The sequence below is a fragment of the Equus caballus genome, chromosome 25, assembly GCF_041296265.1.
Source record: "Equus caballus isolate H_3958 breed thoroughbred chromosome 25, TB-T2T, whole genome shotgun sequence".
NCBI classification, from domain to species: domain Eukaryota; kingdom Metazoa; phylum Chordata; class Mammalia; order Perissodactyla; family Equidae; genus Equus; species Equus caballus.
The window spans coordinates 8,837,502-8,861,173 of record NC_091708.1 but is presented as its reverse complement, the minus strand read 5'-3'; the positions used below and the strand labels follow the sequence as shown (position 1 = coordinate 8,861,173).

Genomic DNA, 23,672 nt, shown 5'->3' with positions numbered 1-23,672 from the left:
CCTGAAATGTGTTTTATAGAGCATGTATCCAACTTAATCTTCTTCCAGATGTAGAACCAATTATCCCAACATCATTCATGGCAGCATGACGTGCTGCCTTCACCCATATTAAATACTCCTGTATACACTGTTCTCTTTCTAGAGTCTTTACTCTTTACATTGATCTATTTCTATTTCTGTACCAGTCTCACACTGTTTTAATTACTATAGCTTTATGTTTTGATATCTAGTAGGGCAAATCTCCTTCTTTTCAAAAAAACCTTTTTTTTTGCTATTCTCTTACATTTTCTTTCAGATGAATACTGAAATCAACTTATGTTCTAAAAATTCTTATGGGACTTTTAGATTGGATTCCTTCCATTTGTAGCTTAATTTGGAGAGAACAGCCATATCTGCAACATCAAAAATTTCCACCATTCATTCTATAAATCTGTATTAAGCACCTAAGTACCTTATTTGTGCCAGTCATTATTTTAGCACTTGACATACTAATGTGAACAAAACAGACCAAAAAATCCTGTACTTGAGCAGCTAACATCTTGCAAGTAAAGGCAGCCAACAAACAACAAAATAAACAAGTTAATTATAAATTATGTTGGAAAGTGATAGATGCTGTGGAAAATGGGAAAAATAGCAAGATAAGACTAACCAGTAAGAGTGACCAGGAGTATGAGAGTGAGAGGAGGTGGTAGGGTGATCAAGGTGGGCCTTATGGAAAAGTTGAGATGGAGCAAAAACTTGAAATGGAGAAGAGAGTTAACCAAGGGGCTATCTGGAGGAAGAGTGTTTCAAAGGAATAATGACAACAAATTCTGTTCAAGAAAGCAAGAAGGACAGAGTAGCTGGAGCAGTGAAGTGAGAGCAGGGAGGGAGATGGCAGAGTATGCAGGGTCTAAAAGATTCCTGTAAGGACCTTGGCTTTTATTGAGTGAAAACGGGAGCCACTGTATTCCATCCAGGAACATGTCCATGTTTCGCCACTTATTCAGGCCATCATTTTGTCCATCAATAAAGTCTTATAGTTTCTTCATATAGGTTTTTTGTATTTTTTATCTTTATTCTTAGATATTTTAAGATTTTGTTGCTAGTGTGAATGGAATCTTTCTCCCATTATTTTTTTTAAAGATTTTTTATTTTTCCTTTTTCTCCCCAAAGCCCCCCAGTACATAGTTGTATATATATTTTTTTAGTTGTGAGTCCTTCTAGTTGCGGCATGTGGGACACCGCCTCAGCACGGCTTAATGAGCGGTGCCATGTCTGAGCCCAGGATCCAAATTGGTGAAACCCTGGGCCGCCCAAAGCAAAGCACCCGAACTTAACCACTCAGCCACAGGGCCAGCCCCCATTATATTTTCTAATTGCTAATTGCTATTGATTAAGAAAATTCTTGATTTTTGTGTATTGATCATATAGCTGGAGGTCTCTTAATTTTCATGAAGAGGTTATCAATTTTAACCCCAGCTTGGGTGGTTATTGGCATCTGAATCTGCCCTGTGCCCTTAACAGCTCCCTCCCCCTACACTGGTGCCTTTAAAGACTCTTAGAACATACCATAGTCTCAGGGTAGTTTTCTGGGTTTTGTGTCCAAAACCTGTTCTATCACACCCATTAGGACGGTTACTATTAAAAAAAAAAAAAAAGAAAATTAAGAGTTGGCCACGACGTGGAGAAATTAGAATCCATGTGCACTCTTGGTGGGAATGTAAAATGGTACAGTTGTTATGGAAAACAGTATAGTGTTTCCTCAGAAAATTAAAAATAGAATTACCATGTGACCCAGCAATTCCACTTCTGGGCACAGACCCGAAAGAACTGAAAGCACAGCTTTGAAGAGATATTCGTGCACCATGTTCATGGCAGCACTATTCACAGCAGCCAAGGAGTAGAAGGAACCCATGTGTCTATTGACAGATGAATGGATAACAAAATGTGGTCTGCACATACAATGGACTATTATTCAGCCTTAAAAAGGAAGGAAATTATGACACAGGCTATAGTATAGATGGACCTTAACATCATGTTACGTGAAATACGCCAGTCACAGCAAGGTAAATACTATATGACTGCACTTATATGAGGCATTTAGAGTAGTCAAATTCAGAGAGACAGAAAGAATGGTGGCTGCCAGGGGCTGTAGGTGGGGAGAATGGGAACAGAGCTTCAGTTTTACAAGATGAAATGAGTTCTGGATACAGAGGGTGGTGATAGTTGCCCAAGAATGTGGATGTACTTAATGTCACTGAACTGTACACTTAAAAGTTTAAGATGGTAATGTTGTACTTTACAAATAAAAACAAATTTTAAAAACTTGTTCCATAAATAATCTTGTCTGTTTCCTGTTGCTAGTCTTCTGATTCTGTGAGGCCCCATTTGGTCCTCTGTCTAGTGCTTTGAACCCAGTCTTCCTGACGGACCTTTGTCTGGCCTGGGACTCTTTGAGTTCCTCAGTATTCACCTTGACCCAGATCACAGGTTCCCTTTTCTTGGACTCTCTTGTCAGCCCACGTTTTTCAACCAACCCTGCTCCTAAGACCCTCATTTGGGCCAATGCTTACTTCTGAAGAAAGATCTGAGAAATAAAGCACACAATCCTAGAATACAGACTACCTGCACTCCAGGTATAACTCTGAACTTAATGCTGTTCAATATAGAGCAAAAGCTTGAGAAACAATATTTGTGGAGAATTGCTTGAAGGACATACATTTTATTCACTTCTTGGGATCAGTTTGCTTGTTTCTGTTTTCTAAGCCAAGGTTCAACAGATAAGCTCCAGAAACTTTGTGAACCTTCTGAAATTATCTATAGAAACCTGTGCATTTTTTCTGCAGAGAGGTCCTAAGCTTTTAAAAGGTTCTTGATATGCTGTTATCAAAAAGAGAGTTAAGAGGGGACAGACCAGTGGCACAGTGATTAAGTTCATGTGCTCCGCTTCAGCAGGCCGAGGTTCACTGGTTCAGATCCCAGGTGCGGACATAGCACCGCTCATCAAGCAAGCTGTGGCGGCATCCCACATAAAACAGTGGAAGACGGGCACAGATGTTAGCTCAGTGACAATCTTCCTTAAGCAAAAAGAGGAAGATTGGCAACAGATGTTAGCTCAGGGCCAATATTCCTCACAAACACATAAAAAAAGAGTTAAGAATCTCTCTCTATATACTCTAAAATTTGTTCTTCCTTGGATTAAGACAGATCATCAAAGCCTTGCCTCAACTGCACTGCTCTGCCCCAAACCCAGAACGGCTTTTACTGAACAATGCTTTGGCGTTATGTCAACAGCCTTCGTTGAAGGACATTAAAGGAAAGAGCCTCAGCCCTAAAAATCTGTTTAGGGAGCTACCACGAACTTCCACAATGACAAAGAAAGCAAGACAAAGATGGGCACAGATCTGCCTGGATATCTCAAGATCTTAAGCAGATAACATGTCTGTAAAGGCAGAAATATGCTGATGCCATCATGAGAGAAGAACAGATTATGAACAAGGCCAAGGAGGATGAAATTCTCTATGGAATTAGAATCAAATCAAATGCAGCACTAAAGGCCCTTCCTTCATAAACTCGAGCATGGGATCTGGATAGGCACCAATGTAGACATTAATGGCACTATTTGTATAAACACATATAACATTTTACATATACATTTAGCATACTTAAGTTAAAAATAAGGTTCAAACTGAGGCCAGCCCTGTGGCACAGCGGTTAGGCGCACACGTTCCGCTTGGGCGGCCCAGGGTTCACCAGGTTGGATCCTGGGTGCGGACATGGCACTGCTTGGCAAGCCACGCTGTGGTGGGTGTCCCATATATAAAGTAGAGGAAGATGGGCACGGACGTTAGCTCAGGGCTAACCTTCCTCAAAAAAAAAAAAAAAGGTTCAAACTACGTTTGTCATGTGAAATTTTTAACAACTCTCCCTTCTCAAGCTCAGGATAATTCTCTCCTGTAACCCTCATATTCCTCTATTTAGCTAAAATACATCCATCTTTCAAAGCTTAGCTTTTAAGATTATAACAACAAATTTAAAGTGGAACTGATTTTGTTTCACTAAAGCAAAAACGTCCTCCTCTTCTCCTCAAACATAGACACTCCTGGAAAGTCCCATAGCTCTTTTTTTTTTTTTTTTTTTTTTTTGAGGAACATTAGCCCTGAGCTAACATCAGCCTCCAATCCTCCTCTTTTTGCTGAGGAAGACTGGCCCTCAGCTAACATCTGTGCCCATCTTCCTCTACTTTATATGTGGGATGCCTACCACAGCATGGCTTGCCAAGCGGTGCCATGTCCACACCCAGGATCTGAACCGGTGAACCCGGGGCCGCGAAGCAGAACGTGCACACTTAACTGCTGCGCCACGAGCCCGGCCCCCCATAGCTCTTTTATTGTTTTTCAAATTCTTTAAAAGCAGGTCCACAAAGAACTATGATAGAAGGTTTTCCCTTTGTTAGAGAGAACTTGCCCATACAACAGTCAACAGTCATTTGGCTGGAATTATGTGGAGAGTTTAGCTCTAGATCTTGGTAGAAAGTCTAAGGTTTCTCCAAAAATCGCCACAGCAGAAACTGACTGATTTTAATGAGACAAATTGTGATACTAACGATGCAAAGTATATGGTCTGGGATTGGAGAAATGCGTTATCAAGTTACATCTCTACAGAAAGGGAAACAAATTCAACAAGACCCTTTGAACATCTTATCTTAAGCTCACATGGAAAAAGGAGGGCGAGATGTCAGGAGGAGTGTTCAAATCATGATTCATCTGACTACCATACCAATAATCCCAATTAAATCAATTAGCCCAGCAGAAGTCTCTGTTAGACTATTCCTATTTCTCCTTGAAAGTTCACAGATGAGAAACACTGTCACCTTCAGCTTTTGCTAACGACACTTCCACCGTGGTTATAACAGACCTTTGGCTTTCTGTTTTAAATGCCTTCAAAATTAAATCACTTACCTGTCTGCCTCAAGTCTTTAAGTAGAACATTCCTCTCATTGTCCTCTAAAAAGAACACTCAAACATTACTCTCAAATGTGAATTAATATCACTAATAGTTATAACCAAAGACTTCCTATAATAACCTAAATTTCAAATTTATAATATTTTTCCTCCCATCGCAGCAAGAATAGTCTCAAAGCACGTCAGAGGGAAGTCAAGTCTGAGTCCTGCACTAAGAAGCTCCTGGGTGGGCTTCAGTTTAATCCTTCAATGAATGCTCTGAGAGCACCAGTGGTCAAGTTGCTGGCTTTGTGGGTGGAACACGGTACAGTGTATTACAAAGCAAATACCATTAGCGATTGCACTTTGGGTATCTCAGCAGATATGAGCTGAGCACTTACCTGAAATAAAAGGTTTTATGTATTTCATCTCAGAGAAACATCACCTAAGAATAAAACAAAAACTCCTTGTCAGTTAGTCCAGGCCGTGCTGATATCCTAATACCCACCATTTATCAAAATTTACTGGATGCTAGACACTTTACTATGTGCTTTACAAAGATTTTCTTGTGTAATTTTCACTCAAACCTGGGCCTTCGGTTTTACAGATGAAAACCCTGAGGCTTAAGAAGGTTAAGTGACTTGCTCAGGATCATACAATCAGGAAGTGGTGGCGTTACAGTGGTAGAGATTTGAACCCGATTGCCCGACTGCTCTTGATCACTATTCTATATCGTCTCCCTTGTAGACTTGGCTACAGATGAAGACATGATTGTGAAGTGAGTTTCAAGGGCAGTAACTGAGAACTGTGGTCAAATATCATGGTTCAGAAGGAGCATAATTTAAAGCCTTAAATGCCCAGATGCTCTTTGGTAGATCTGGCACTGAGCTCAGGGGGGAAATCTACCATTCTACTATGTGCCAGCATTTCAGCATCCCTTATTTCCTCATTTTTGACCCAGAACCTCTTAGAGTAATTTTTTCCCAAAAACGTGGCCCATGGACTAATTGTTTCAAAGACATGAAAAGTCCTTGTGAAAACCAAAGGGGAAAATGACATGTAGGAAATAACATTTGTATCTATAATTCAGAGTGGTGAAGGTCACAGATAGACAAGATTGTCCCAAGACAATTTTTTCATGAGGAACTTATCAGACATCTCAAAATTTTGCCATCTAGATTTTATTATTATAGAAAAGATAAGTAGAGAGCCAGGAACCCATGTTTTATTTATGGACTGAAAAAACTTGGCCAGGAATAGTCTAGCACAATTGTTCTCAAATGTTAGCAAGCATCAGAATCACCTAGAAGGCTGGGTCCCATCCCCAGAGTTTCTCATTCAGCAGGTCTGTGGTGGGGCCCTAAAATTTACATTTCTTACAAACTGAGGCGATGCTGATGCTGTTGGTTCAGGTGTTGTACTTTGAGAACTGCTGGTTTATCAGAAAGTTCACAATATACTAGACACACACACACTGGTTGCAAATTATGACAATTTAGTTAACTCTCTACTATTGACTTTATTAATGATACTCTCCCCATCAACCTAAGGGCCAGAAGTAAGACTAAATCAGAAGGACGTTATGGCTGGTAACCTAAGAAGATAATCTAATTAAGAGCACGAATGAATGGGTGTATAAAATATGTGTTTGGCAGAGGCAACCAGGGAGGTATATCTAACAAGTAGGAAACAACATTGCCTTTAACAGCCTTCACCTATGTTGAAGCAGACAGGAACCGTGTTTCTTGTACTCAAGAGAACACCCTTTAGACCTCTCTACACCTTAAATGTTACCCAGGGTTCCAGTCTCATTCTCCTTTATTCACCACTCACTTTCCCTGCGTTTTATTTTAAACACCCCCACGGCTTCATTTACCAAATATATCAGCAGTTAGCAACTTTGTTCAGGTAAAGAAATTCCTTTTAGAATTTGATTACTGCTATGGATTTCACAAAAAAATAAACATATACAGGAGCTGGCCTGGTGACACAGCGGTTAAATTTGTGCACTCCCCTTCACCGGCCTGGGGTTTGTGAGTTCAGATCCCGGGTGCGGCCCTGTGCACCGCGCATCAAGCCATGCTGTGGCAGCGTCCCATATTCAAAGTACAGGAAGACTGGCACAGATGTTAGCTCAGGACCAATCTTCCTCACCAAAAAAATTAAACATATACATTTTACATCCAATTCAAGACATTCAGAGATTCTCACTCACGTCCATAGGCCACAGGTTAAGAACTCCCTATCTGTATGCTAATAATTCAAAAATCTGTATCTTCAGCCTAAATTTTGATCCTGAGCTTCAGTACTACATATTCAAATGTCTACTTAACATCTATATTTGGATGTCACACAAATGCCTCAAAATCTACATGTACTGAAGAGTGACCACTTAATGAGAATGGGGTCTCCTTTTGGGGAAATGAAAAGGTTCTGGAACTAGATGGTAGTGATGGTTGCACAACACTGTGAACACAATGTCACTCAAGTATACACTTTAAAAAGGTAAAATGATAAATTCTACATGTATATTTTACCACAATTTAAAAAATCTACTTTTACAAGACCGAAATCGTCACCTCTATTCTCTACCTCTCACACACCCAAAATCTGTGCTTTCTCTTACATTTGAACATCAGTTACTAGGCCTACCACTTACTTAGTCACCCAAGCCAGAAATCTGAGTCAGCTTTTTTTTTTTTTTTTTTTTTAAAGATTTCATTTTTCCTTTCTCTCCCCAAAGCCCCCTGGGTACATAGTTGTGTATTTTTAGTTGTGGGTCCTTCCAGTTGTGGCATGTGGGACGCCGTCTCAGCATGGCCTGATGAGCAGTGCCATGTCCACACCCAGGATCCAAAACAGCAAAACCCCGGGTCCGGCCAATCAGAGTGTGCGAACTTAACCACTCGGCCATAGGGCTGGCCCCTGAGTCATCTTTGATCATGCTCTCTTTCACTCTCCCACTTACAACTAATCAAGAAGTTCTGTACATTTTCCCTCGTTAATAAAGAGTTGAATTTGGAATAGTCACCTACTTCTCTCTATGCCCAAAGTGTCTCCTAAGTTCAGGCCACCATCATTAGCCTCGTCTCCAGTTTTGTTCTTCCCCAACCTCACTTTAAATGACTATTACCTAGCCAGAATGATCTTTCTAAAATGCTATCTTTCTGCTACTTTTTTTGTTTGAAAATCTAACATTGCCTTTGGGATAAAGTCTAAATTCCCCTTCATGACCTGGCCTCTACTTACTTCTCCAGTCTTAATCTCTCTCATCACCCTCCTGCCAAGGCCAACTGTCCCGTGGTATAAATTACCTGCAAGTCTCAGCAGACCACCAACTTTTTTCTATTCCAAGTGCATATACTACTTCAAATGCCTACAACTCTATTTCCCTCTATTTAGACCTGGCTAAGCTCTATTGGTAAGATTCAGTTTACACTGTCTTCTTCAGGAAGCCTTTTCAGATGCCCCCAAAATGGGTCAGGAGTGCTTACCAGGAGCTCCCTTAGTATGTTCTACATTCACTTGTACCTTCACATTCACACCTTAAATTGAAATTGTCTGCCTCCTTCATAAGACTACAGTCTCCTTGAGAGCAGGAGCTATATATCAATGCACTACCACTGCCTAAAACAGTACCCAGTTTGTGATATGTTCTAAATAAATATTTTCAAATGAACGAACAAGTGATGCCCCAGTGAGTGATAGGAACCCCGACGTCAAAAGCCAAACAATCCAGGAGGACTTTCCAATGACTTTCTACCTTTCTCCTGTTAAAAGCCAAAGTCATTACAATGGGCTACAAGGCTCTGTGTTCTGACTTCATCACTGACTATTGTAACCTTCATTCACTCAGTTCCAGCCACCCTCTGAGACCTTGACTGGAAAAGGTACTTGAGCCAAGGAGCCATTTAGGCACACGCAGGAGAGAAGGAGCTAAAACATGTTGGGCCTCCAGCGTGGATCAGGCCTTGTGCTAGGCACCTTCATGTGCCCTATCTCAAAATCCTCACAATCACTCTGGCAAAAAAGGCATTACTATCGCCACTTCAGAGCTAAGGAGACAAAGCCTTAGAGTAGATTTTGAATTTGAACAGAGGGAAAACTTCCTTGGAAAGAGTCCATAGTGGTGACTTTTCCTTCCCTAGATACCCTGTATGCTAGTTAATGTGCTTGCTGTGTCTCCTCCTCCCCAACTCCTTCTGCCCTGTTCTGGGAAGCTGATCTCTATGAACTACATCACTCAGACCATCTTGCCCCTGGGCTTCTGTTTGGGTTTTACCAATGCAAAGTACTAGCTGGAGACTGGAGGGCAGGAAGAGAGAGAAAGCTTAGGGCCTTTATTTCTTTGTGTCCTCACTGCCTTGCCAAGTTCTTACAGTGGCTGCTTAGCACTTATGGACATAGCTCTTGTCAAGAAGTCCCTTTTCCAAATTGTAACTCTAGCTAGGCTCTAGTAACAATACTCCTTCCCCTTTCTCTTTCCCTTCAGGCCTGGGAGAGCTATGGACCGCCACTTTTGTGTTTCACCATTCCTCTCTAGTTCCTCAACACTGACCATACCTCTTTAAATAGCTCTCTGGTTAAACTCTGTTCAGTTAAACCCTTTTGAATGCACAATTGTTTTTTTGCAAGGACTCCTGATTGATATGCTAGGGAAAAATGGCATGTTCTTCTTTCCCTTTGCACTTCCATTCATTCATTTCCAATATTTACAGAGTCTCTTCCTTTCCTCTAATCCAAAGCTTCCCATCCTCCCAGGTCTACCTGGTCTTCCAAGAAGTCTCTACAAATACTCCATTACCTACAGAACACTGCTGTTACCACTGTTGTGCTGAATCTAGTCTGACATTAGCACTGTGTCATCCTCATAGTTCTATGACTGTTCAGCTTTGTTAGTGTGACCATCCCAACAGGGCAATAAGCTCATTAGGGGTAGGGAACTTTAGCAATTAGAATCTCTAAACAACATATTTTAGCTGGAAGGAACCTTCAAAGTTACCTTGTCTAACCTCCTTATTTTACAGATGGGGAGGTTCAGGCTCACACAGGGAAAGGGTCTCTCACAGCTTTATAGTGGCAGACTTAACTCCATAACCTAGATGCTTCCAACTACTTCACCACACTGTAATACTGCACTGGGTACTTAGTAGGTACTCAATATGCTGACAACTCACCCCTAAATTTATGCAGAGATTTGTGTTTTGTTCACTGATATGCCCCATGCCTACAGGAGCACCTGGCACACAGTATGCGCTCAGCAAACATTTGTTGATTTTGAACCTGGAACGCACCAAGACAAATTCCTTGGAAGTTAATCAGAACTCAGAGGATCATTTATAATTATAATAATCCCTTATATACTGAGAAAAAATGTATAGCTTCCAAAGTGTTTTCACATTTAAATGACCCCATTAGATCCCTCTAGGGTAAACACAGCAAGAATTATTAGTTTATTTAACAGTTGCAAGAAACTGAGCCTCTGAGCAGGTAATAAGTCAAGGTCTCCTGACAAGTATGTAGCAGAGCCGAGACCAGTATTCATGTCTTCTGATTCCCAGTTCAATGCCATCTCCACTATTCCATGTTGCTTCTTCAGCTTTGCCATTATGCTTCTACATATGGGAAGTTCATTCAGGGAGCTAGTCCAAATATTCACAATGAATAGGTAGGTCACACACTTATGCTGAAAGAATGGATTTTGCTTCTTTAAAAATCCACTATTAAAGGTACTCCTGTTTCACTTCTGACTAGATACAGCTTGCAGAATACCCCTACTCTTGATATTATGAGGCCTGTTATTTCCCTCCAAGAGAGGAGTTACCATCTGTGTGTTCTGGAGTGAAGGAGACAGCACTTTTGAGACATTTTCAGTACAAACCAGAGCCAGGCCCTTTTATAACCAGGTATTCAAAGAGAAACGATGCCTTGACCCCACCAGAGAGGAGATAGCACACTGGATTTCTTTAAGATCAAATGCACCAGGGAGCTACCTACAGATACTTCCATTGAATTCTCTTATAAAATGCACTTTTGTTAAGGTTTTAGCTACTAGGATGATCTCTGATCCTGATCAATCAGAGCATTACAGAAACCAAAACCAACCTAAACATACGTCCAACCTCTTTCAATTTGTTTCCATTAAGAGCTCAAAGTATTGGGGCTGGCCGGTGGCCGAGCGGTTAAGTTCGCGCACTCCACGTGGGCAGCTCAGGGTTTCACCATTTTGGATCCTGGGCGCAGACATGGCACTGCTCATCAGGCCATGTTGAGGTGGCGTCCCATATACCACAACTAAAGTATACCACTATGTACTGGGGGGATTTGGGGAGAAAAAGCAGGAAAAAAAAAAAAGCTCAAAGTATTGACGCATAAAATTACCCCAAATCCTGCATCAGGGATCACAAACTCAAATGCCTACCAGGCGTCAGGGAAATAACGTAAAACCCAGTATAAGAAGGTAAGGAATAATGTGACAAATAGAAATGGCAAGCAATAGGATATACTGGAGTATATGAGGAAGGCATTTGGTGTAAACCTAATTAGGCCTGACTTTGTTTTTCCAAAAGGGCCTGACATGGCCATCCAGCACGGATTGTATATCTGCTTTAAACATTTCCTGTGGCAAGAACAAACGCCCTTAAGACAAAGGTGCAACTTCCCCCCACACTGGCATTTCCCTAGGGATAAGCATCTTTCCTTAGGCAAGGAACTGATTGCTGTGCTCACCATTGACCACCCAGCTCACCTGTGAGCACCCAGCTCGAGACAGCAGACCTGCCACCCTGCAGTGTCCACTGAGATGGCAGACCTACCCGCTGTTTTCATCAATCCCTGTGCCGACAAAGCAGTCTCACGAGTATTGTAAAAAGGACATTTCAATCATATGTGAAACATCCTGTTTGGGGATATATAACCACTCTGTCCACCCCACTTCTTTGCTGCCCTTTCTTCCTTTGGGAAGAAAGGCCCCAGGCCATGGTCCTCACATTTTAGCTCAGAATAAACTCACTCAAATTTTCATTTATAGATTGGTTACGGATTATTTTTTGTCAACAAATGGAATCTGTAATGAACTACAGCAAACTAAGTTACCAGTTACCTCTCAGCTCCAACCACCTGTCACTTTGTAGGAATGTGAACCAAGGATTAACAGATTTTCCAATCTTTCAAAAAAGCGGGGAAATCTGCATTTTTAAAACGTGAAATCTGGATTTTAAAAGTTAGCTACTAATTCAAATCTGCAGGTCTGCTGCAAATCATGAGTAGTCAGGTACAGTTTGACTCTTCCTTACGGAGTAGGTCTCCACCCCTATGAGAGAGGAATAAAAGCAAATGTTTCACTTTCAAGTCAAATATAAGCTTTATGGCTTCTTCTCAGAGAACCTGGTTGGCGCTGGGAAAGTGGACAAAACTCCCTTAGCTCAGAGGAATGTGCCTCACCTGCGGGATTAGGGGTATCTGCTTTAGAAGGGAGCTGGATAAATGGGTGACTTCGCAAGGTATTTGAGGAACAAAGACCCCCTTTGCAAGCTGTCCGGGAAACCCGTAGACTGGAGTACCAGGAGGGGAAGTAACCTCGGGGAGCATAGGGAGGACACTTTACAACCAAGTACGAGGGTGAAGAGCTGCTGGGAAGTACACGGCGGGTGAAAGTCAGGTAGTACGGGGGCCCAGCATCTGCCCAATGTCGGGAGGGAGAAGGCGATACCCTCTCCTCGGGCGCCACCTTCGCGCGCCTCCTGCTCACCATCGCCGCGCAGCCATCGACTCCAGCGACCTCCATCTTAACGCACCTTTCTGCGCAGGCGCCGGAGCCCCAGGCTCTGACCAGAGCCCCGCCCACGCCCCCGCCACCTCCCTCAGGACCCCGCCCCCCACTGGCATCCCGAAGGGGTCCTGCCGCAGCGGCGTGGCTCTGAAGTACCTGAGCACTCTCTCTGTGCTGGCTGCTGCGAGGCGAAGACGAGCTAATCAGACCCTGCCTCTGGGTAGATCACAGGCTGATGAGAGCGGAGACAGGAGTAAATTATAAGCACATAGAGTGCTGTGGGGAGGGGTACAATGTTGGATGGGTCCTAAGGCTGCCAAAGAGATGTCAGAGCCTAGAAGGCTGCTGGATAGTCCAGCAAGGAGGAACAGAATGTGCAAAGGCTGAGGCCGGCCCGTGGCAGAGTGGTTAAGTTCGCGCACTCTGCTTCAGCAGCCCAGGGTTCGCCAGTTCGAATCCTGGGCGCGGACATGGCACCACTCATCAAGCCACGCTGAGGAGGCATCCTACATGCCACAACTAAAAGGACCCACAACTAAAAATACACAACTATGTACAGGGGGGCTTTGGGAGAAAAAGGAAAAATAAAATCTTAAAAAAAAATAATGTGTAAAGGCACAGAGGGGTAGAAGTGCACAGTACATCAGGGGGAAGTGCTTTAGAACAGCTGCAGGATGGTGGGGTGCCTGTGCTTGTCTTGAAGGGCCTTCAAGTTTCAGCCTGAAGGCTCTGATAGCTAACCAATGAACAGCTTTAAACAGGAGAGGGACTTACCAGAGTGTGTGAAGAGGGCAAGGGCAGGACAGAGGCAGGTGATTATCACAGTAATCCAGACAAGAACTACAAGCCACTACTCCACTTGTGCTTTTGGGAACTGAGGTGAGACAATGCATTCAAGAGGTAGGTTGAGGCAGAAATGATAGAGGGCACCTGGTTTGGGAAAGGAGAGGGGAGGAGGAGAAAGTCTGGGCAACTGAATTGTTAAGATTTAGCAAGCAAACCGAAAACAGGAACTTGGAGGGCAGAGCTAGCTCCCTGCCCTTTGCCCCCACTCAGTCCCTGACACATAAGTGGATCATGCAGGCTATGAGTAGGTGAGCAATTTCTTGCTTCAGCTTTTTCTGATTCCCATGCCGGGAAGCCTCATTTTTACCTTGTTTCCTGCCCTTTGGGAGTAGACTTTCTACTCCAGCTCTCTTCTTCTTTGAATTTTCCCGAATGAAAGGACAATGTTACTCCGAGGCCTAGTCCTCTGTCCTGTCCATGGGAGCCTCAGCCCTCCACCCACGTCTGGAAGCACAACTCTCCCTAGGAGGCCCCTGCCTTGTCCTCACAGCCGAGGCTGTGTCTGTCTTAGAAGAAAAGCCTTGCAATTCCAGAAAAGGAAAGACACAGCACGGAGTAGTTTTCACTGGCACATGTCATCTCCTACTGTTCTGGACCTTTTGCAGGAAGCTGATGCCCTGGGTCCCCTAACTCTGTTAATTAGTCTCAGGTCCAGGCCAAGATGCTAGCACATTGGCTACTTTACTGTTTGGTGTTTAACCAAGCTGCTTTATGCTCCACTACATGGAGGGGTGGTGGGAAGAGCAGCAAAGGGCCAGCGGTCATCTACCATTATGCAGGATAGTCATTTCTACAGCTTTCCACACTTTAGCAGAATTACCAGACCCCAAAGGCTGCTATAAGATAATTTATTACAGACTAGCTAATAATCTCTTGTAACAATGGCACATACAATAATTAACAACAGCAAAGATGCTTAGTTTCGTTTCATGTAATGGCCAGTATAGCTGTGGACAATGCAGAGTCCTAGGAAGTCCAGGAGGCTGCTGAGGATATCAAAGGGCCACGTCACATCTCTGAGCAAGGGCCTAGGAAGTCCATACGACCCCCTGAAAGAGTTTGTCTCTGACCTCCCAAGGAGTGTTGAGGCCCCCTCCATCCGGCCTGTACAGAGGGATCATTGTCCAAGCTCCTTCTGTAGGGTTGAACATCTATGAGGGGAACAGCACCTGACCTAGATGAAAGGGAATGAGGCCAAAGGCTAGATTCTTTCTGCAAGGGGGAGGACAGCCAGAATGCAGTCGCCATAGGTGAGGATGACTCTTCCTAGACTGATTTTCACAATTTTTGGCTTTGTTCAGGGCCTACCCAAGAAGAAAATACAGCCTTCTCTGCTAGATCCCTCAACTAGTCCTCAGTTGCATGTACATAAGAACAGCCTCTCACGTCCTGAAGCATCATCCCCCTTCCTACAGGAGTGAGGTAGGGGGCTCCTGGGCAGGTGGCCCCTGGTGCTTGGGTTCCAAAGATTCCAAATATGCTCAGGACTCTGAAGCACCATGTGAACCTCGCTCCATTCATGACAGATATAATCTGGGGGAACGATTAGCACAGCTCATTTCTGGAAGGTGTCTGTTCAGTTTCAAAGCCTTATCCTCTTTGAAGCCATATAAAACCAGCGGATTCTGCTCAAGGGACAGTCTGAATTCTATTCTGTATGCTTCTGCCCTGGCTATACTCCAATCCAGACCACAGGGTTCAAGCCATACCTGTAGGCTCAACTGACTACTTACCAACCAGGCACAAGCACCAGGCCTTCTAAACTTGTTCTTCTAATGATTGGTACTTATGGGTCTAACTGGATAAGGTGTGGTATGGAGAGGGGCAGAGATGGAGTGTGGAGTTGGAGGGGTGTCTCCCAAGAATGGCTAACACTCTCAGAAATGTCTGTCCCCCTCTTTATGGAAAACCTCCCCATGTGGTAACCCCCACAGCCCAACTCCTAGCACCACAGACCTACTGGTCAGGGATACATGACCTTTTCTGTGAAAAGCTATATTGTTACCACCCAAAATTTTTCTTTAAGTTTCCTTTACTAAAGGAGTTAGTCTCTTGATTATGAGGACCTAAGCTGCCTAGATAGTAACTCCCATTGGCTCGGACTTATGAAACTGGTGCCATCTAGTTGGCAGAGAAGCCTGGTGCTCAGCTTCCCTCCTCCATGGAACGAGACTCTGATTTGAGCTTCACAAACTCTCGGGCCACTTCGTCATTGCTCCTCTGAGACAAAATCCGGAGAATGGTCAGGCCTGTCTCATCCATGTGGATCTTCCGGCCCAAGGGGCACCAGCAGGCGCAGCTGCCCTTGGCTGCCACATCCCTCAGAGGCATCACTGCCAGCCCCAGAATGTGATCCTCTCGGGCAAAGCAGTAATCCTTCACACATATTTGCAACTCATATGCTTCTGGCCCCTCTTCATTTCCCAGGAGGCTGCAAGCACAGGGTGGGTGGAAGGTAGGAGGCCAGAACTGAGAGTCTTCAACTGAATTCACCCCAGCCACCATACAGCCCATCCCTCCTCTCCCAAGTCTTACCTCCCAGATCACACCCTCCCAGAATCCTACAGGTCCCCCACCCTGTAACTTACAAGTGAAACGTCTCATTGTACTTTGGGGCCCAGTTGTTGCTTTTCGACTTGGTTGTGAACTTCCTCTTCTTATCACTTTGGTGTGGGCCAACCATGGTCACTTCCACAAAGGGTCGGAACATACCCGCTGTCTGCCACTTGAGGTCATTGGCAGCCACCACTGCCCAAACAAGGAAACCTGTGAGGGATCCTACCAAGCATTCCCAGTTCTTGAGCCCCAGGTGCCATTCCCCTTGAAGGAGGGCTAAGCTGGAGGGCTGGGATAAGCAGCCCCTGCCTTCAACTGATGAGGCCACTGGGCAAGAAACGGTCTGAGACTTGTAAGTCCATGCCACTTACCTTTCACTGTGACCTTGTGCTCCCCAGTTCCAGGATGTGTAAACAAGTCCACCTGAATAGAGACTTCTCCTACAGGATCATCCACACCAGACCCTGAAGGACAGATGGACAGATGATCTCCCATTGGAGAACTCTAAGACTTCAGGCTTAATTATTCTAGGTAAAATTGAAGAGTTAAGAGGCTACCACCCTATACCCTAAAGCAAGAAGCAATCACCTAGAGTAGCCACGGGGAAGTAAGCAATGGGAGAATAGAAAGAAAGAGGATAAAGGATGAGGCTGTGTATTAAAATACAAGTTAAGCTGACAACATCTTAGGCGAAACTTCTTCCAAAAACTACAAATTTCTCAGGTTGTTTTATTGAAAGATGTTGGGGAAGGACAGTGCTGCCACCCTGTATCTTTGGGAACTATATCCACCCCATGGTGCCTCAATGGAACAATGTGGGTCCTTTCTCCCCAAAAGCAGCACCCTCCCACCTATCCCCAGATTCCTGAAGGACACTGCTCACAGGCTGCCCTGCTCAGAAAGAGTGTCCTACTCCAACCTGGACCATGCCACAAACAGCTCCCCAATCCTAATCTCTGGCTCATCTGCAGGCTCCTCTCAGCAGAGGCCTCACTCTATTTTGGGAAAATACCAGTGCCCTGCACCCCAGATAAAACTTCTTTGTCCTAAGGTGGAGGGGTGGGGGAATTCTGAGGACAGAACTATTGTTAACCCTGTCTTAGACTGAATGAATACATTGCCCATTTCTGAGACTTGGGATAGAGATTCTGAACTTTGACACCTGGTTCCTCCACCCACCACATGAGCAGCTCATCCTAATTCACGGGGATATTGTTAGCCCATGTTAGATTCACATCTGCACAGTGTATAACGTACCCTTTTCCGGCCGAATGTCCTCATTAGCAGTAAACCTAATACCTTTCCCATCATGCACTGAGTGAGGACAGGCAAGTCAAGAGGTAGTAGCAGCAACAGGACAGAGAAAGAAGAATCAGTTAGAAGTCTAAGGAGTTAACCATTTGGAGCAGCTCTACACATATTCTGAGGGAGCAGAGAGATGGGGTGGGGTGGAGAGAGAAGTCAAAGAGCTGGGCTCTGTGCCTGAATGATCCAAATTAGACTTCATGGGTCAAAGATCAACCAAATCATGGGGAGAAGCAGTAGAAAATAACAGAGAGAGGGTATCTGAGACCAGTGGGGCAGGAAAGAGAAAGGCTGCAGGCTCTAATTTCCTAGGCCTTAAATAATAAAGCAATGGGTAGAAAACATACACATACACTGGAATCCTCCTTGCAGTCCTCACTCTGTTCTTACCTCCTTTGTGCCTGTTCCAGCCTCTCCTCATCTTTATGTCTAGTTTAAAGCTCAGTGCTTCTAAGCAGCCTTTCTGGATTAACTCGGATCCTCCCTTATGTTACAGGTCTTTGCACATACTCAGCTCTGTAAAAGCTCTCCCTGCTCCCCTGAGCAAAGCTCCTAACTTCTTTCTTCTTTTATTTTTTTTTTTCCTGCTTTTTCTCCCCAAATCCCCCCAGCACGTAGTTGTATATTTTTAGTTGTGGTTCCTTCTGGTGGTGGCATGTGGGACGCCGCGTCAATATGGCCTGATGAGCGATGCCATGTCCGTGCCCAGGATCTGAACTGGCAAAACCCTGGGCTGCCGAAGCGGAGCGCGAACTTAACCATTCAGCCACAGGGCCGGCCCAAGGCTCCTAACTTGTTTTGCTCTCTCTTCTCCCACCCGGGACTTGAAATAAGAACGGGTGTGGAAAATGGAGCAGTACTGTAGGTCCCTTGCATCTTTTCAGCTTCCATCAACTCCAGTCTCACTGCTTAGATCCTTCCTCCCCTCCAGGTCAGCTCTGTGCTCCAGATCCACAGCTCAACAAGGCCTAAGACTTCCCCTCCCTCCTCCACCAGGTTAGCTTCCCAGGCAGCACGCCCAGGTTTCCCTGGAACAAGCAAAAACAAATGCGCCTGAAGGTCTGCCTAGGAAGGCTCTGCTCCAGGGTGAGAGTCAGAATTTCAGTCTGAGCCATGTCTGTGTAGCTGTGTTTTGTTGTGGCTAGGCCTGCCTGAGGCAGGGAGGGGTTCTGAGGACTGCAAGTTGCTGGGAGAAAACCAACTGCCCAGGTCTCCTGTGCGTTAGCATCACCCATGAGGTTGGAGCCTTAGCTATGCAGAGCCCCATGATCTGCACCCTCCCTTTAAATACTCTCATGATTTGCCTGTCTCAGTCTTCTCCACCCCCATGCTAGAGAATCTACAGAAAGTCTTTTGCTTTCTTTCCCCAGGACAACATCCAACTAATGAACCCAAAACCTGAGCCTTCACGAGTGTCTCAACCACTCATTCTTAAGAGTTCCTCAGAGATTTTTCCTATCAAACAAGGCACACAACTTGAGCGCAATAAACATGCACTGGCTGGTGATGTCTGGGAACAGAAATCCCAAGCACATTTCCCAGGTGCCTATGATTCTCCTGTCTGGTATGGGTATGGGGTGGGGATAAGTATTGTCTTCCCTCAAGGGGGTCCCCAAATCCTGGGGTCTGATTTTGAAGGATTCTCTGAAGAAGTACTTGGATCCTCCATAAGGACTAGAGGATACTGACTCCCTGGGGGCAGAGATGTATCTTGGAGGGGAGGCGGGGGCCCACAGCCCGTAGGCCTTACCCTGGGCAGTCTGTGAGCGCACAAAGGTCTTGATAAGTGTGTCTGTGGTCTGTGTATACAGAGACAGGGCATAGCGAAGGGACTGCAGATCTGGGCTCTTCTCCAGGAAGGTTTTCTTCAGCCCATTGCCTCCTGCATGAAAGTATTGCTGAAAGACCAAAAAGTACTTGCTATTGTCTCATCCTCTTACAGAGGCAGCTCCCCAACACTGTCCTCAGAGAAACCACATCTGCGCAAAGGCCCAATAAAGATGTCAGAAGAGGATGGTAAGGACAATAAGCTAGTCAACAACCAACAAGATCAGGAATACCACACAGCCAGAGTCACAGCCTCTCAGGTGAAGAGCATTATTTGGGTATCTGGCAGGAGTGGTAGGGGATGGCCATGTTCCTGGATGTGATGTCTGAAGAATGGATCAATCTATCTAGACAGGCAAAAATATGCGATAGACACATTTCAGGCAGAGAGTAGCCAGAAGTGCTCTTTCACCCCTTTGAACCTTTGGAGAAATTTATACCTACGACATACCTCTCCCAAGTGTGCTGAATCACAGTTCATATGTACCTGCCTTATCACCACCTTACCAGATTATAAACATCTTGAGGCTAGGGATCATATCTGATTGTCTCTATATCCTTCATAGTGTCTGGTGTCTGGCGTCTGGTGCATAGTGTCTGGTGCATGTTGCCTGGCTGAATGAATAAATACGCATAGAGAAAAAAAAGTCTTTTGAAAACCCAAAAGACTTTATACATAAGTGGAAGAGAGAAATATCAGCCAGATGTGGGGTATTAGGATCTGTAAGAGTAATTCCCAGTGGAAAATATTCAAGAATGGCAATGAGGAACGAAGTGAACTGAACTGTCCTCAGAACCCAGGAGTAAGTGTTCTAGGTCCATGGTGAGTCACCTGAGATCACATAGGAGGTGCCATTTTGGTTGTTCCCAAGGAAGAATATGCACATAGCAAAGAAAGAAACGAACATTAAAAATCACTCTCCTCTGGAGGTGGGTGGCAAGAGGCCAAGGGACACCTAGTCTGGCAGAGTGGAATGCCAAGGCCAAGAGGGTGTGACAGTCAGATGTCTGGAGGAGGGGGAGGTCTCCACCTTGATGGTGTCCAGGGCAAGGTCAAGGACGGCACACTGCTTTGGAGTGAGATTCCGTGTTTCCTCTCGCACCATGTGGTCCTGGAACCCAAGAGAAAGCAACAGCATCAGGTCAGCTAGCGGCTGTCATGAAAATCTTGCCCCTACCTGCCAGCCCACCGCTACATGTTCCTCTCCTTCCTCTCCTCTTCAGTCTCCAAAGCTCAAATTTCCTTCCTCCCAAGCCTTAGAAGGGCCCCACACATCCAGAGTACCTTGAGTTTGGAAAGATGGCTCAGCTCCTTGGCAGCAGTGAAGATCAACTGGGTGCCCTGGGCAGAGAGGGAATCAGTCAAAAGCAGAAGACTCCAAACTTATCAGGAAGCATGGAGCGAGGTAAGGGAGACAACAGGAGGAAGTGGAAGGGAAGTGTCCTTACCGTGTGGTCACTGAGTGGGGGCAGAACAATCATCCTTTCCATTGTGTTCATTACCACCCGCCAGAGCTCCTTCAGTACACGCTTCAGAACCGTCTTCTCACACACAGTGGCAAAGAGTGTGAGGCTGCAGACCCAGGCAACAGGTAAGGCTGGGGTGAGTGTTTGGGAGCCCTCCTCCCTGAGAGGCTCCTCCATCTAATTGCCTCTGCCTTGCTTGTCCCCACAGGACATTCCTGAGTGCTCTACTCACTTGCCATCCAGGAAGTCCATGAGAGGCCGCAGCACACTATCCGCGTCCTGAGCCGCTGAGGCCCTGGTGTTGGGGGATGCATTCCCTGGGCCCCGCACTTGGCCCAGGATGTCGGCCATTTGTCCGATACACTCATCAATCCGCACCTGGAAACTACGCATGTGCCCACAGTGCAGCCCTCCTCTCCTCAAACAAACATGGTCCCTGGAGCAGCACTAGCTATTTGGTCTCACTCCAGCACAGGCATGGTGCTGCTCCAGCGGGCACAGCCAGCAGGGAAGGGAAGATCACACACCTGCAGCTGGATGGATGGGTGTGGGGCAGGGGCTTTGGGATTGGCCAGGGACCACACCTGGCTCTGAGGGTGGTGGGTTTTGGGGCCACTGACCTGTTTCCAAACATCATGCTGAGCTCATCCAGAACTGTATTCAGTTTCACCTGCAGCTCCTTCAGACTGTCTGCAGCTTCAGGGTCCAACTGTATCCACAGGAGGTGGGCTTGGCTAAGCTGGTTCTCTTTCTCTTTTCTCCCCTCCTGTGCTCCCAATTCCTCCCTTCTAGGGCCTTCACCCCAATGCCTATTCAAATCTCTCAGCTCAAGCCAGCCCAGACCCCAAGCTAAACTCCTGGCCTACACCTAGTCAGGAGAGGGTGGAGTTCTGTGGCCAAGGAGCTCAGAACAAAGGGGAAGTGCAGAAACACCAAACCCTAACACCTACCTCTTTGCCTCCCATGGCCTCAAACATTTTCTCCAGCTGGACCCTCAGTTGCTGCATGTTGTTCATCAGGATGCAGGGCTTTAGAGACAGACGGAGCTGCTGAGTCTTGGCTCCTTTCAGCACAGAACCCATCAGCCTAGGGTCTCTCCCTCTACTCCAAAAGCCACAAGGAATTTACAACACATATTACATGCGTCTCTCCCTAAGTACTGAAATCTGGAACCAATTCAGACAATTCTCCACGAATGGACTGGAAGCAAATGTTACTGTTTTTAAGCTGCGTGGTGGGCCCCACATGTTTGTGGTATTATTCTTCATAACTCTTTGAATGTCTTAATTTTTTTATTAAAAAAAAAAAACAAAGAGTAACCAAAGGTCTAGCTTAGTAAAGGATAAAGTACCAAATGGAGGCTCAGAGGGAACTCCTAGTCAACTTCTTATTTTGTGGCATAATCTCAAGCAAAGCCTTGCTGGGAAGCAGAAGTCAGGACATCACCCCCAGCCTCGGCTCAGAGGATAATTTCAAAAGCAAGGAGTCAAATGTCCTCCACTCCCTTCTCTAAGGGTCCCAGGGCTTGACCCTCACCATTTTCTCCTTTGTGCAGTAAGTTGGGAAGTCCTTTGATAAGATATCTGCATACTGCATCAGCACCTTCCCGATGGTCTGAGAAAAGAGGAGAAAAGGAAAGGAGAGGGAACTCTTCACTCTCCCCACAAGGATCTTGCCTGAGGTCACACCTCTCATCCCAGAACAACAATAGGGAAGTAAAGGAGAATTTCATGGTAAGAGATAAAGCTTCCTTTCAACCCCAGAAAAGCACTGAGACAAACCCACCCATCCGCCCTAGACACATGCAAAGGAGAGTTGGGTAACGCCAGGCTTCACCCAAAGGCCACCGCAGAGAGGGGTTGAAATTGGGCCTGTGAGTAGGCTGTGAGAGTGGTGATGGTAAAGGGGAGGGGTAAGGAGGGTCATGGTCACCTTAGCAAATCTCCTCATGTAGTGGGCAAGGATGTTGGGGTCTGGGCATTCCAGCTTCCGGATGATCTCAAAGCTCTGGTTGAGCTGTGTGAAGACGTCCACCACAGAGCAGGAGAAGAGTGCGTGCTCTGATGTCTGCTGGAACTAAGGAAGGCCACACACAGGGTCATCATCTTCACCTGCTACCTCTGCCCAAGTTTGTGGGGTTCAAAAGGACTCTGCCCAGCAGGGGTGGCTCAGTGGCCCTCAACAGTCCTCCTTATGGACTTCACAGGGCAGGAACAGCCATCCTGGCTAAAGCCTAGAAACTTTTGCTAACAGCTAACTGCTGGGAGACCTGGCCTGACCCCCATGCAGCCCAAGCCCTCGACTTACCCCATCCTTCTTATCCCGTTCCAGGGCCCCACGCAGGAATTCCAGGGACACATCCTCATTCTCATCCAGCCATTGTAGGACAAACTGCTCAAACCACCTGCAGCCAGGCAGGAGAACCGGGGGTTGACATATGCCACGTGCCTGACAGCTCCCCCAGACTGGGGTCTTCTGGAAGGTAGGACATGGTTTGACACTTTTGTCTTTCTAAAGCAGTGTCCAGAACAGGCAGTCTCAAGACTGGCTTGCTGAACTGAATTGAGGATACTGGCCCCAACTACCCTGTAAACCAGAGGGACCCTCTTCCCTTCCCTCCACAGTGCCCACATGATGACTCACGCAGGATACTCAGGCACCTGTCCCTGGAGCGCAGGCAGATCCCGCACGTATTCATTGTAGAGCCACTTCACCTTGAAGTGCAGGTTCATGTAGTCAGCACTCTTACACAGTCGGTCTTTCTCATGCTCTAGTGGTGGGGAGAGAGGCTGGGTCAGGCAGGTCCCAGAGGTAGAGGTCATGGTTTCTGAGCTTTCCCAAGGAGGGCGATCCAGTCAGGTGGCTCTATCAGATATCTTAGAACAACGGTGACTCCCATCACCTCCTGACAGCCACTTCCCCCTACCAGCAAGTGCTCTGCTCTCCAAGAGCCTAGCTCAAATCTTCCTTTAGTG

At 45.7% G+C, this 23,672-nt stretch overlaps 2 protein-coding genes across 73 annotated transcripts in view; both read right to left on the bottom strand.

Annotated features, from left to right (window-relative positions):
* The window catches only part of LOC100068071 (phospholipid-transporting ATPase FetA), a 129,300-nt gene extending 116,560 nt beyond the window's left edge, over positions 1-12,740 (bottom strand). For 10 of the 30 annotated variants that reach the window (XM_070250637.1, XM_070250640.1, XM_070250645.1 and 7 more), the window contains exons 1-2: positions 12,676-12,740; positions 5,327-5,370 (exon numbers count right to left, since the gene is read on the bottom strand). Coding sequence is in view for 8 of the 30 variants with exons in the window: in XM_070250615.1 (XP_070106716.1) it covers positions 5,327-5,354 (28 nt within the window). In the remaining 22 variants the exon portion in view is untranslated. Of the gene's footprint in view, positions 1-1,551; positions 1,621-5,322; positions 5,494-12,027; positions 12,238-12,675 lie in introns of those variants that run through there. The other 20 variants (XM_070250620.1, XM_070250630.1, XM_070250643.1 and 17 more) reach the window with 12 other exon arrangements.
* A 1,636-nt stretch (positions 12,741-14,376) lies between these two features.
* The window catches only part of UNC13B (unc-13 homolog B), a 217,569-nt gene continuing 208,273 nt past the window's right edge, over positions 14,377-23,672 (bottom strand). For 18 of the 43 annotated variants that reach the window (XR_011432368.1, XM_070250603.1, XM_070250596.1 and 15 more), the window contains 15 exons: positions 23,341-23,467; positions 23,005-23,101; positions 22,630-22,773; positions 22,234-22,311; positions 21,648-21,725; positions 21,318-21,406; positions 20,930-21,082; positions 20,680-20,803; positions 20,516-20,572; positions 20,262-20,342; positions 19,154-19,301; positions 17,356-17,412; positions 16,470-16,562; positions 16,131-16,290; positions 14,377-15,973 (listed from right to left, as the gene is read on the bottom strand). Coding sequence is in view for 34 of the 43 variants with exons in the window: in XM_070250603.1 (XP_070106704.1) it covers positions 15,688-15,973; positions 16,131-16,290; positions 16,470-16,562; positions 17,356-17,412; positions 19,154-19,301; positions 20,262-20,342; positions 20,516-20,572; positions 20,680-20,803; positions 20,930-21,082; positions 21,318-21,406; positions 21,648-21,725; positions 22,234-22,311; positions 22,630-22,773; positions 23,005-23,101; positions 23,341-23,467 (1,772 nt within the window). In the remaining 9 variants the exon portion in view is untranslated. Of the gene's footprint in view, positions 15,974-16,130; positions 16,291-16,469; positions 16,563-17,355; positions 17,413-19,153; positions 19,302-20,261; positions 20,343-20,515; positions 20,573-20,679; positions 20,804-20,929; positions 21,231-21,317; positions 21,407-21,647; positions 21,726-22,233; positions 22,312-22,629; positions 22,774-23,004; positions 23,102-23,340; positions 23,468-23,672 lie in introns of all 43 variants that reach the window. The other 25 variants (XM_070250604.1, XM_070250606.1, XM_070250607.1 and 22 more) reach the window with 5 other exon arrangements.